This window comes from Pseudophryne corroboree, chromosome 6, assembly GCF_028390025.1.
Source record: "Pseudophryne corroboree isolate aPseCor3 chromosome 6, aPseCor3.hap2, whole genome shotgun sequence".
NCBI lineage: Eukaryota > Metazoa > Chordata > Amphibia > Anura > Myobatrachidae > Pseudophryne > Pseudophryne corroboree.
The window spans coordinates 748,919,100-748,932,461 of record NC_086449.1 but is presented as its reverse complement, the minus strand read 5'-3'; the positions used below and the strand labels follow the sequence as shown (position 1 = coordinate 748,932,461).

Sequence of the window (13,362 nt, the reverse complement as noted above, 5' to 3'; positions counted from 1 at the left end):
GATTTTGGCAATGAAGGAGACGTTACATTTAGCTGATACTACAGATACCGTAAAACAGGGTATTATGTATGGTGTGAAAAAACTACAAACAGTTTTTCCTGAATCAGAAGAATTAAATGACGTGTGTGATGAAGCGTGGGTTGCTCCTGATAAAAAGTTGATAATTTCAAAAAAGTTATTGGCATTATACCCTTTCCCGCCAGAGGTTAGGGCGCGCTGGGAAACACCCCCTAAGGTGGACAAGGCGCTCACACGCTTATCCAAACAAGTGGCGTTACCCTCTCCTGAGACGGCCGCACTTAAGGATCCATCAGATAGAAAGATGGAAGTTATTCAAAAGAATATATACACACATGCAGGTGTTATACTACGACCAGCTATAGCAACTGCCTGGATGTGCAGTGCTGGAGTAGTTTGGTCAGAATCCCTGATTGAAAATATTGATACCCTAGATAGGGACAATGTTTTACTGTCGTTAGAACAAATAAAGGATGCATTTATCTATATGCGTGATGCACAGAGGGATATTTGCACACTGGCATCTCGGGTGAGTGCTATGTCCATTTCAGCCAGAAGAGCCTTATGGACACGACAGTGGACAGGCGATGCGGATTCAAAACGTCACATGGAGGTTTTGCCGTATAAAGGGGAGGAGTTATTTGGAGTTGGTCTATCAGACTTGGTGGCCACGGCTACTGCCGGGAAATCCACTTTTTTACCTCAAGTCACTCCCCAACAGAGAAAGGCACCGACCTTTCAACCGCAGCCTTTTCGCTCCTACAAAAATAAGAGAGCGAAGGGCTTGTCGTACCTGCCACGAGGCAGAGGAAGAGGGAAGAGACACCAACAGGCAGCTCCTTCCCAGGAACAGAAGCCCTCCCCGGCTCCTGCAAAAACCTCAGCATGACGCTGGGGCCTCTCAAGCGGACTCGGGGACAGTGGGGGGCCGTCTCAAAAATTACAGCGCGCAGTGGGCTCACTCGCAGGTAGACCCCTGGATCCTGCAGATAATATCTCAGGGGTACAGGTTGGAATTAGAGACGGATCCTCCTCATCGTTTCCTGAAGTCTGCCTTACCAACCGTCTCTTCCGAAAGGGAGAGGGTGTTGGAAGCCATTCACAAGCTGTACGCTCAGCAGGTGATAGTCAAAGTACCCCTATTACAACAAGGAAAGGGGTATTATTCCACTCTATTTGTGGTACCGAAGCCGGATGGCTCGGTAAGGCCTATTCTAAATCTGAAGTCCTTGAACCTCTACATAAAAAAGTTCAAGTTCAAGATGGAGTCACTCAGAGCAGTGATAGCGAACCTGGAAGAAGGGGACTTTATGGTATCCTTGGACATCAAGGATGCGTATCTACACGTTCCGATTTACCCCGCACACCAGGGGTACCTCAAGTTCATTGTTCAAAACTGTCACTATCAGTTTCAGACGCTGCCGTTCGGATTGTCCACGGCGCCTCGGGTCTTTACCAAGGTAATGGCCGAGATGATGATTCTTCTTCGAAGAAAAGGCGTATTAGTTATCCCATACTTGGACGATCTCCTAATAAGGGCAAGGTCCAGAGAACAGCTGGAGACAGCTTTAGCACTATCTCAAGAGGTGCTAAGACAACACGGGTGGATTCTGAATACTCCAAAATCCCATTTAATCCCGACAACTCGTCTGCTGTTCCTAGGAATGATTCTGGACACGGTTCAGAAAAAGTTTTTCCTTCCAGAGGAAAAAGCCAAGGAGTTATCCGATCTGGTCAGGAACCTCCTAAAACCAGGAAAAGTGTCAGTACATCAATGCACAAGAGTCCTGGGAAAAATGGTGGCTTCTTACGAAGCAATTCCATTCGGCAGATTCCATGCAAGAATATTCCAAAGGGATCTGTTGGACAAATGGTCAGGGTCGCATCTGCAGATGCACCTGCGAATAACCCTGTCACCAAAGACAAGGGTGTCACTTCTGTGGTGGTTGCAGAAGGCTCACCTATTAGAAGGCCGCAGATTCGGCATTCAGGATTGGATCCTGGTGACCACGGACGCCAGCCTGAGAGGCTGGGGAGCAGTCACACAAGGAAGAAACTTCCAGGGAGTATGGACGAGTCTGGAAAAGTCTCTTCACATAAACATTCTGGAACTAAGAGCAATCTACAATGCTCTAAGCCAGGCGGAACTTCTCCTGCAAGGAAAGCCGGTGTTGATTCAGTCGGACAACATCACGGCGGTCGCCCATGTAAACAGGCAGGGCGGCACAAGAAGCAGGAATGCAATGGCAGAAGCTGCCAAGATTCTTCGCTGGGCGGAGAATCACGTGATAGCACTGTCAGCAGTGTTCATCCCGGGCGTGGACAACTGGGAAGCAGACTTCCTCAGCAGACACGATCTTCATCCGGGAGAGTGGGGTCTACATCCAGAAGTCTTCAACATGTTAATAGACCGTTGGGAAAGACCAATTGTAGACATGATGGCGTCTCGCCTCAACAAGAAACTGGACAAATATTGCGCCAGGTCAAGAGATCCACAGGCAATAGCTGTGGACGCACTGGTAACTCCTTGGGTGTACCAGTCAGTGTATGTGTTTCCTCCTCTGCCGCTCATACCAAAGGTATTGAAGATCATACGGCAAAGAAGAGTAAGAACAATACTAGTGGTTCCGGATTGGCCGAGAAGGACTTGGTATCCGGAACTTCAAGAGATGCTCACGGACGAACCGTGGCCTCTACCTCTGAGAAGGGACCTGCTACAGCAGGGTCCCTGTCTTTTTCAAGACTTACCGCGGCTGCGTTTGACGGCATGGCGGTTGAACGCCAGATCCTAAAAGGGAAAGGCATTCCAGAAGAAGTCATTCCTACCTTGATTAAGGCACGGAAGGAAGTCACCGTGAAACATTATCACCGCATTTGGCGAAAATATGTAGCGTGGTGCGAGGATCGGAGGGTTCCGACGGAGGAATTCCAACTGGGTCGTTTCCTACATTTCCTGCAATCAGGATTATCTATGGGTCTCAAATTGGGATCCATTAAGGTTCAAATTTCGGCCCTGTCAATATTCTTCCAAAAAGAATTGGCCTCTGTCCCTGAGGTCCAGACTTTTGTCAAGGGAGTACTGCATATACAGCCTCCTGTGGTGCCTCCGGTGGCACCGTGGGATCTAAATGTAGTTTTAGATTTCCTCAAATCCCATTGGTTTGAACCATTGAAAAAGGTGGATTTGAAATATCTCACATTGAAAGTGACTATGTTACTAGCCCTGGCCTCTGCCAGGAGAGTATCTGAATTGGCGGCTTTATCTTATAAAAGTCCTTATCTAATCTTCCATTCGGATAGGGCAGAACTGCGGACTCGTCCGCATTTTCTCCCTAAAGTGGTATCAGCATTTCATCTGAACCAACCTATTGTGGTGCCTGCGGCCACTAGCGACTTGGAGGACTCCAAGTTGTTGGACGTTGTCAGAGCCTTAAAAATATACATTGCAAGGACGGCTGGAGTCAGAAAATCTGACTCGCTGTTTATATTGTATGCACCCAACAAGTTGGGCGCACCTGCTTCTAAGCAGTCGATTGCTCGTTGGATTTGTAACACAATTCAACTTGCACATTCTGTGGCAGGCCTGCCACAGCCTAAAACTGTAAAAGCCCACTCCACAAGGAAGGTGGGCTCATCTTGGGCGGCTGCCCGAGGGGTCTCGGCATTACAACTCTGCCGAGCAGCTACGTGGTCGGGGGAGAACACGTTTGTAAAATTTTACAAATTTGATACCCTGGCAAAGGAGGACCTGGAGTTCTCTCATTCGGTGCTGCAGAGTCATCCGCACTCTCCCGCCCGTTTGGGAGCTTTGGTATAATCCCCATGGTCCTTTCAGGAACCCCAGCATCCACTTAGGACGATAGAGAAAATAAGAATTTACTTACCGATAATTCTATTTCTCGGAGTCCGTAGTGGATGCTGGGCGCCCATCCCAAGTGCGGATTATCTGCAATACTTGTACATAGTTATTGTTAACTAATTCGGGTTATTGTTAAGGAGCCATCTTTAAGAGGCCCTTTCTGTTGTCATACTGTTAACTGGGTTTAGATCACAAGTTGTACGGTGTGATTGGTGTGGCTGGTATGAGTCTTACCCGGGATTCAAAATGCCTCCCTTATTGTGTATGCTCGTCCGGGCACAGTACCTAACTGGAGTCTGGAGGAGGGTCATAGGGGGAGGAGCCAGTGCACACCACCTGACCTAGTAAAGCTTTACTTTTTTGTGCCCTGTCTCCTGCGGAGCCGCTATTCCCCATGGTCCTTTCAGGAACCCCAGCATCCACTACGGACTCCGAGAAATAGAATTATCGGTAAGTAAATTCTTATTATTTGAGTGTGCCTTGGCAATATTTAAATCTTGTTCAGTGTGCCGCGAGTTGTAAAAGGTTGAAAATCTCTGCTCTAAGGACTTCTATTTACAACTAGGGTTTTTCTGTAATGAACTAAATAAGCAGCCCCGTTCCTGATACCTGTTGTACATTCTCTTGTAGCAAGTCACCCAGGATTTCCACCAGATCAGTAAATATCGGCCGTTCCTTGGGATCTCCGTGCCAGCAGCTGAGCATGATACGGTACCTGCAAGAAAATCTCTGTCAGATTACATATTCCTCACTTTATACAATTAGCCAGGGCTGAACTACTAATCATCATACTTTATAATCTACAGTAAACTTGTGAGCAGGGCCCTTCACCTCTTCGTCTGTTTGTTATTACCGAGTCTTGTTCTATTACTGTTTTGTTCCCAAATGTAATGTGCAATGGACTATACTCATACCTCCCAACTTTTGCCCATAGACACCCGGGACCCTTGTGTGGCAAATCTGTGCGCAATCCAGAAAAGGGGTGTGGCCTCGGGTGGGAGGGTGTGTGCCCTCTACAGAGTAGACGTGGCCTCAGGGCCGTCTTTTCATATGGGCTCAATGGGCTCTTGCCCAAGGGCCCCAGGAGTATAAGGACCCTAGGCTGATAGCTGAGGTTCCCCTCTTTCCAGGGGTACCAGATTTTTGAAAATCAGCCCTAGGGAACCAGAGATATCCGAGTTCAAAGCAGTGGTTCCCATCCAAGCCTGTTAATTGCTCTTCCCAGCCAGATATCTCAGGCTCTGTATGACTTAGAGTTTTTCTGAGGGTACATTTCAAAAGCTGGGACTCTCCTCCCCTTTCGATGGACACTAGCAGCTTGTCTCTACTATGCCCAGAACCAGAGACATCAGCCTTAAAGCAGCTGGTCCCTGCTCAAGCTCCACACTCCTAATATGCAGTTTTATGTATTTGTTGGTGGATTACTCTGGCTCCTGAACTCTGATCCCTAATTCCCCAGAACTTCCTGACAGGCAGTGGCGTAACTACTGCCCCCGCAGCCCTTACGGTGGCTTGGGGGCGAGGGGCTGCGGGGGCGCTACCACTGATTTAGCGCAGATTGACATGCGGACGAGCGTCCGCATGTCAATCTGTTCTCACTAACCCTCCCTGCTGTAAGGAGGGACACGGAGGGCACAGCGCGCGCCTCTCCTGTGTCCCTCCTGCGTCTCCGGTGGGTCTAATAAAGGAAGTGCCGTTCGCGAGCTCCGATTGGCTCACGAACCAGCACTTCCTTTAACAGACCCGCCAGAGACCCAGGAGGGACACAGGAGAGGCGCGCGCTGTGCCCTCCGTGTCCCTCCAACACAAAACAGGGGGAGAGCGGGGGAGCGGGGGCACGCACTGGGGGAGCATATGTGCACTGAGGGGGCATATATGGCACTGGGGGGGGTGTATGTGTACCTGGCACATGGGGGGGCTATATTTGGCACTGGGGGCACGTGAGTACCTGGCACTGGGGGGGGGGTATATGTGTACCTGGCACATGGGGGGGGCTATATTTGGCACTGGGGGCATGTGAGTACCTGGCACTGTGGGGGAATATCTGGCACTGGGGGCTTATGTGGCACTGGGGGGGTATATGTGTACCTGGCACATGGGGGGGGGCTATATTTGGCACTGGGGGCATGTGAGTACCTGGCACCGTGGGGGAATATCTGGCACTGAGGACATATGTGGCACTGGGAGCACAGCCCTAGCAACAAGCACTACCCCCTAGCAATGAGCATGACACCCAGTGCATGAAACCCCTGGCAACGAGCATGACACCCAGTGCATGAAACACCTGGCAACGAGCATGAAACCCAGTGCATGAAACCCCTGGCAACGAGCATGACACCCTGAGCATGAAAACCCCTGGCACCGTGCATGGAACCAAGAGCATGAAACCCCTGGCAACGAGCAGGTAATTTAAAAGTAATTAGAAGCCTTACTGTAGGGCTTAATGTGTAATGGGCATTACGGTGTGTGGCCTAATGTATCACGGACATTGCGGTGTGTGTCATAATGTGTCACAGGCATTACGGTGTGTGGCATACTATATCACGGGCATTGTGGTATGTGGTATAATGTCTCAGGGGCATTGCAGTGTGGCATAATGTATAACGGGCATTGCGGTGTGTGGCATAGGGTATAACAGGCATTGCGGTATGTGTCACAGGCATTATGGTGTATGGTATACTATATCACGGGCATTGGGATATGTGGTATAATGTCTCAGGGTCATTGCAGTGTGTGGCATAATGTATCACGGACATTGCGGTGTGTGTCATAATGTGTCAGGCATTACGGTGTGTTGTATACTATATCACGGGCATTGTGGTATGTGGTATAATGTCTCAGGGTCATTGCAGTGTGTGGCATAATGTATAATGGGCATTGCGGTGTCTGGCATAGGGTATAACGGGCATTGTGGTATGTGTAGGACATTACGGTGTGTTGTATACTATATCACGGGGCATTGTGGTATGTGGTATAATGTCTCAGGGTCATTGCAGTGTGTGTGTCATAATGTGTCACAGGCATTGTATGTGCTATTATGTATCAGGGGCATTGCAGTGTGTAGCATAATGTATAACGGGCATTGCGATTCCTGTCATAATGTTTTGGGGGTATTACGGTGTGTGGCATAATGTGTCGGGGGCATGACGGTGTGTCGCATAATGTGTCGGGGGCATTATGGTGTGTGCATATTGTGTCATGTGCATTATTGTGTGTGGCATAATGTCTAAGGGCCATTGCAGTATGTGGCATAATGTATACTGGGCATTACTATGTCAAAGTCAGAAAAATATCTCTATACACACTGCCATATTTGCACCTCATACACGTCCGCACTGCGCATGCGTACGCTCTCCCGTGCGTGCGCATACTCACAGTCGCGGGCACCCGCAGGCGCACGGTATGCGTATTTACGGTAGAGTTTATGTGATCGTAGCGTGCGACTCAATCGTTACATATTTTAACTATATAGTGTATTTTGTAGATCAGGGTCCCTTTGATAGATTCTGAAAGTTTAGTTAATATAGAATGTTCCTGGACAGAGGGATCCCTCTTTGTATTGTACGAAGGGTCTAACAGGAGTCATACAGTGGTGTTTAGTATCCATCGGAAGAACATTTAAAGAGCAATATTCCGGTGTTGGTTTGGAGCGGATTAATCGCTCGTGCGAATAGTTATGGACATAAGAAGTTTATGTCCATTTACTATTATTTACTCTTACTTAGCCATGCGGCGGGAAACCCAGTATCCCGCCCACCTGAACAGTTGGAAGTAGCCACAGCCCACCTGTATGAATCAACCCATGACCTTTTGTTATAGTGCGAAGCCGAATTCCTGTGTCCAATGAACAATGAGATTGTAGGGACCATTGAATTGTATTGTGTGTGGGGCATAAATAGACAAGCCGATCACATCCAGCTCACTCTTCAACGGTTATCATTGCTGAAAATCGGGAGCTGGATGTCCAGAGGCGCATGCGATCGTTTCCCCTTGTGCGTAAGTGTTTCTCCGCAACCATATTGTTCTTACTGTTATTGTGGGCCATTTCTCTCTCTCTCTCTTCTCCTCTTTCTCTCTTATTTTCCCTTAAAACGTAATTGTATTGTATTGTATTTCCTGTGTAGTTATCTGGTTAGGTAGTCTATGTTATATTGTAGTGTATGACTTGTATTGTGTTAATTCTTTTGCAAGTATATCATTCATAATATATATATATTAGGCGTTGGACCCTAAGCCCAGGTATCTGTGTATTTCTTATAGTGTTTAGTATTCTCAGAGCGTCGGTGACGCTCGAACAGCTTTTAAGTTAATAAGGTTACACTAGGTTGCATCTACACCCTATTTCTACATTAAGGTTTTACTGCATAATATACTGTTTATGGTTTAGATATAAAGGTTTAACATTGTGAGCGTCAGCGCCGCTGGTGATCTCCTCGTGGTCCCGAGCGTCCGCTACGCTATAGCGAATCATTACGTTAGACGGCAGCCAATAGCGTGCCTGCCTGTGATCTCTTGGCCGTGAGCGAACGTGACGCTTGAGCGTCTCGACTACGGCTAAGCGATTGCTACGCAACGAGCATACCCTTACGGTACTCCATACGTGAATAGCGTACAGTGTTCTTAGACCTCATAATGGGTTTTATATAAGATAAATATTTAGCTTTATCAACTATAAGGAGGAAAAATGACAAATAATGTAAGGGGCATGAATCAGGATTATTTTTCTTTCCTGTGGTGGCCAACGTCTGGGCATGCAGGTTGCAAAACTGGAGTATAAGGTAGTCTTTTCCTGCAATGCCACGCACCTTTATGCAAAGCCATGTCCATTCCAATGAAGCCACGCCCCCTTTTTGCAGCGCACGCGCATGTTTGTCCCTTTAATAGTGCCAATTATGGGGGATGGGGGGGGGGGGCGCCGAATAATTTTTTGGCTTGGGGGAGAAAAATTTCTAGTTACGCCACTGCTGACAGGTGAGACACTCTAATTTTTTATCCCATGCAAAGCTAAGAAATCTTTTTCCAGGAACTTGAGATATCTGCATTCAAGCAAGCTACCCTCCCACTAGAAAATGATGAAAATTAAGCCCACTCCACTCTCCACCCCTCCCTTACATATTAAACACCCCATACCACCCTGGAAGTCATGTATCGGGCCCCTTCATTCAGCCCAATGCCACCTTCTACAGTTTAGTGTTCTCCCTCCTGCCCCATCTGTGCAGTAAAGGAGTAATTAGCAGAAATTACTGCTCCAGGTCCTACATGCTGAGCGGAATATAGAACACCGCCAACCGCCCGCGGGACATCAAAACTGCCACTGATAGCAACCCCCACCCATGGAGGATGGGTAGGGGCCCCAGTGTATTGCTTTGTCCAGGGGCCCACACTGCTGTTAAGATGGCCCTGCGTGGCCTCATGACACAGGCCTGTTTTCCATCATTTGAGGGCGTGCCCAGCGCTCCCCGGCAGCTGGGCATCCGGCGGCTCACCTCCCTGCACTGAATAGATGCCGCCAGCGATCGCTCGCTGCTTTGCATAGCAGAGCAGCTGCCAGTGTCGGACTGAGGCATACAGGGCCCACCGGGATATTGCAATGGTAGGGGCCCATGTTTAGAGGTGTGGCCAGTCTCCTGAAGCCACAATGCTTTGCCTAACCATGAGAGAGTGCATGTGCTGGGCTCCTTGATAAATATATATAGTAAATACGGCTAATGCATGCATGATAATGTATCAGAGTAATACACCATAGTCCTGTGCAGTATAAGGTAACATGTATAATGTAAACTTCAAGTGCACAGTCTGGAACCTGATCCATAGTGGAGAGGAAGAGGGGCGCCACCCCAAAAAGTCAGTGGGGCCCACCGGTGGTTTCCCCTGTACCCCTGTGGGCCAGTCCAACCCTGGCAGCTGCTGATCAAAGGATCCCCCAACTGTCCCCCTGCCTTCGGGACACTGCTACCTGTGGATGGAACAGTGGGAGAGTGTCTGAATAGTGGGACTGTCCCGCTGGAATCGGGACAGTTGGTAAGTATGTATGCTGGTGCAATATAAGTAACTGTTAATAAATAAATAGAAGTAATGCTTGGAGAACTGTTGTTTTCTAAAACCAATAAAAATAATAAATTTAAGAAAAAAATGCCTGGAGGATAAAACATGCTATAATATCTATTATTTCCAGAACATTTACTAAAACGTAATATTCTGCAAAATTTCCAGAACAAGTGGCATTACACAGTATTACTTGAGAACTGGTCCGGGGTGGGTTCTCTTCAAATGCTTTGCAGTGGGACCATTATTTTCTAGCTATACATTACCTGTTCCCTTTTATGTTCCTTATTTCATACAGTTCGGATTAGTTATAATCCACATGTAGGTCTCCTACGTGTCCTTGTTTGTACCCTGGATATCTAGAACTTGGAACTGTCATTTTCTTACCATGCGGACTCATGACTGACTTAAGAGGTACAGTCTCAACATTGAAGATCCCGACGTCGGAAGGGGTATTTTTACCCTTTCTCCCCTACCGTAATCCTAACCCTCCAGGGGTGGCGGCTAGACTAATTTCCCCAGGGGTGGTGCCTAACCCATACTTGCCTACTCTCCCGGAATGGCCGGGAGGCTCCCGAAAATCGGGTGACCCTCCCGGCCCACCGGAAGAGCAGGCAAGTCTCCCGATTTGAGGGGTCCCCCCTGCCCGTCCGTCCACTTTGTGTGTAAAGTGGGCGGTCCGGGCAATCGATGACGCGATTCTTGCTGAATCACGTCATCATAGCCACGCCCCCTGCAGTGTAATGCCCGTGATCGCGGCATTACAGAGTGGGGGCGTGGCTTAAAGGAGGTGTCACCACAACCCCACCCCATCCCGCCCTTGCTCCACCCCCGCCCCGCCTCCGGCCCACCCCCTCCTTACGTCACAGCGCTACCCGGCCCGTCTGTTGAGCCGACCTGGCTGCTCTCTCCCGCAGAGTGCAGCCAGAATGTCGGTAAGTATGGCCTAACCCTAACTCCCACTGGTGCCTAACCCTAACTCCCCCCCACCCCAGGCCATAACCCTAACAGTTTACTTATCTTCAGGATGTCAGCTGTTGGTTTTTCTGGCGCCAGTCTCCCGAGTAGTGTCGGGATTCCGGAGTCAGTCACATGATTGCTGGCATCCTGTCCATCGGTATGCTAAATGCATTAGCTAGAGATTATATGAGTTCTTAAAGCACACCAAGTAGAGGCATGGAAAATGTCATTTTGATTAAAAATATATATATATTTGTTGACTTTAAAAAAGAAGTTATTGGGAACACAGTTAGTAGAAATAAAACATTATACTTGTTTTATCACATTTGGCGGGTATGGGTCGTTTGGATCGACAGTCATTAGGTCGACCACTATAGGTCGACAGGGTCATTAGGTCGACATGTACTAGGTCGATTGGTCAAAAAATAGACATGAGGGTTTTTTTACTTTTTTTTTGGTTTCTTTTTATTCGTAAAGTGACGGGGAACCCCAATTAGTGCACCGTGTCCCCTCACGTGGCTTGCTTCGCTCAACATGCTTCGGGCAAGGTGCCTCGCTCCGCTACTGCTGCACTTGGCACAGGTTACCGTTCCCAATTGTAGTCCACGTGGATCATAAAGTATGAAAAAGACCAAAAATTGTAAAAAAAACCCCCAAACACTCATGTCGACCTTTTGAACCGTCGACATAATGACCATGTCGACCTAATGATCATGTCGACCAATAGTGGTCGACCTAATGACTTTTGACCTAAGTGGTGTCGACCTAATGACCGTATCCCCATTTGGCATCCAGATGAAGCAAGATGAAGCAAAGGCTATAAATAAACCATAGACAGAACAAACTTCATGTAACACTGATGTCCCAGTTTTAAAATTCTGGGACCCCCAATAAAATGTCAGCAGTAATTTCTAGCAATGCTGGGGGACATTTACATCAGCTGAGGTAAAATAGCTGCTACCGAACATAGTGCTTTGCAGAGAAGCAAATGAGTTAACAGTACTTTAGGAGGACAAGGGCATTACATGGGCATAGGTCAGGGGTGTGGTTCGTTTTATCGACAGTGTCTAGGTCGACAATGTTTAGGTCGACCACTATAGGTCGACAGTCACTAGGTCGACATGGATGGAAGGTCGACAGGGTTTCTAGGTCAACATGTGCTAGGTCGACAGGTCTAAAGGTCGACATGAGGATTTAAAAAAAATTTTGTGTCGTTTTCTTCGTAGAGTGACCGGGATCCCAAATTAGTGCACCGCGTCCCCTCGCATGGCTCGCTTCGCTCGCCATGCTTCGGGCATGGTGCCTTCGCTCCGCAACCGCTTCGCTTGGCACACTTTACCGTTTCAATCGTAGTCCACGTGGATCGTTAAGTATGAAAAAATCCCCCCCCCCAAATTTTTTTTTAAAACTCATGTCGACCTTTAGACCTGTCGACCTAGCACATGTCGACCTAGAAACCCTGTCGACCTTCCATCCATGTCGACCTAGTGACTGTCGACCAATAGTGGTCGACCTAAACATTGTCGACCTAGACACTGTCGATCTTCAGACCGGATCCCATAGGTCAGTGGCATTTCTATAATGAGTGCAGTGTGTGCGGTGCACACGGGCCCCTGATTGTTCTAAACCATGGGTCTTCAACCTGCGGCCCTCCAGCTGCTGTGGAACTACACGTCCCAGCATGCCCTGCCTCAGTTTTAGTATACCTTAATAGCAAACCTGTGGCAGTGCATGCTGGGATGTGTAGTTTCACAGCAGCTGGAGGGCCACAGGTTGAAGACCCATGTTCTAAACCTTCTGTTTCAGATCATCTATCAATTGATCAGGCGGTAGTGATATTGTTTTCAAATTTTTTTTCTTTGTGTTTTTTTAAAATCATGTATGAAATATCCAAAATTGGATGAATCTAAATGGCAACGCAGTCAACTAATTTGGGCTTTCATGATATTTTGGAACTTGATGAGCCATATCCAAGTCACAAAAGTATTGTTCTTTTTCCAGAGAATAATCTGATATTACTTTGGGGAACTTCATAGTGTATTGCATATCAAGGTTAATGTGTTCATAAAATATCCAGCTGATCTGCTAAGTGATATAACATTTCAGTGCCACATTAGGAATGGTCAGTGATATTTTCTTCTATTATTGCAGAGCTCTGTAACTTTTCCCTGGGAAACAAGATTTGGCTAGCAGTATACACAGTGTCCTTCGGGGATAAATATCTGTATACTGTATGGGGTATATTTACTAAGGTCGCGATTTCATTCCAGTTTTTTTTTTTTTTCAAAGTGTGATCTCAGGAATTTACTAAACACAAATCTCGGCAGTGTTTGGGCCATTCGTATTGAGATACACTGCTGACCACACAAATACGAATGAATAGACCATCGGTCAAACATGGCTGTCAATCAGGCGGAGCGCATCAGCTAGAATGGAGCTTAGCGCAGCTCCATTATAGCCTATGATAGGAATTTTGCGGT

At 47.6% G+C, this 13,362-nt stretch overlaps 1 protein-coding gene and 1 long non-coding RNA gene across 4 annotated transcripts in view; one reads left to right on the top strand and one right to left on the bottom strand.

The window, feature by feature from the left end:
* Positions 1 to 4,707, top strand: part of LOC134933382 (uncharacterized) — a 33,616-nt gene extending 28,909 nt beyond the window's left edge. Inside the window, exon 4 of the long non-coding RNA XR_010179685.1 lies at positions 4,508 to 4,707. This is a non-coding gene — a long non-coding RNA (uncharacterized LOC134933382). The remainder of the gene's footprint in view (positions 1 to 4,507) is intronic.
* Positions 1 to 13,362, bottom strand: part of FLT4 (fms related receptor tyrosine kinase 4) — a 312,191-nt gene that overhangs the window by 22,792 nt on the left and 276,037 nt on the right. For all 3 annotated transcript variants that reach the window (XM_063928527.1, XM_063928526.1, XM_063928528.1), the window contains one exon: positions 4,487 to 4,592. In XM_063928527.1, coding sequence (XP_063784597.1) covers positions 4,487 to 4,592 — 106 coding nt within the window. The remainder of the gene's footprint in view (positions 1 to 4,486; positions 4,593 to 13,362) is intronic.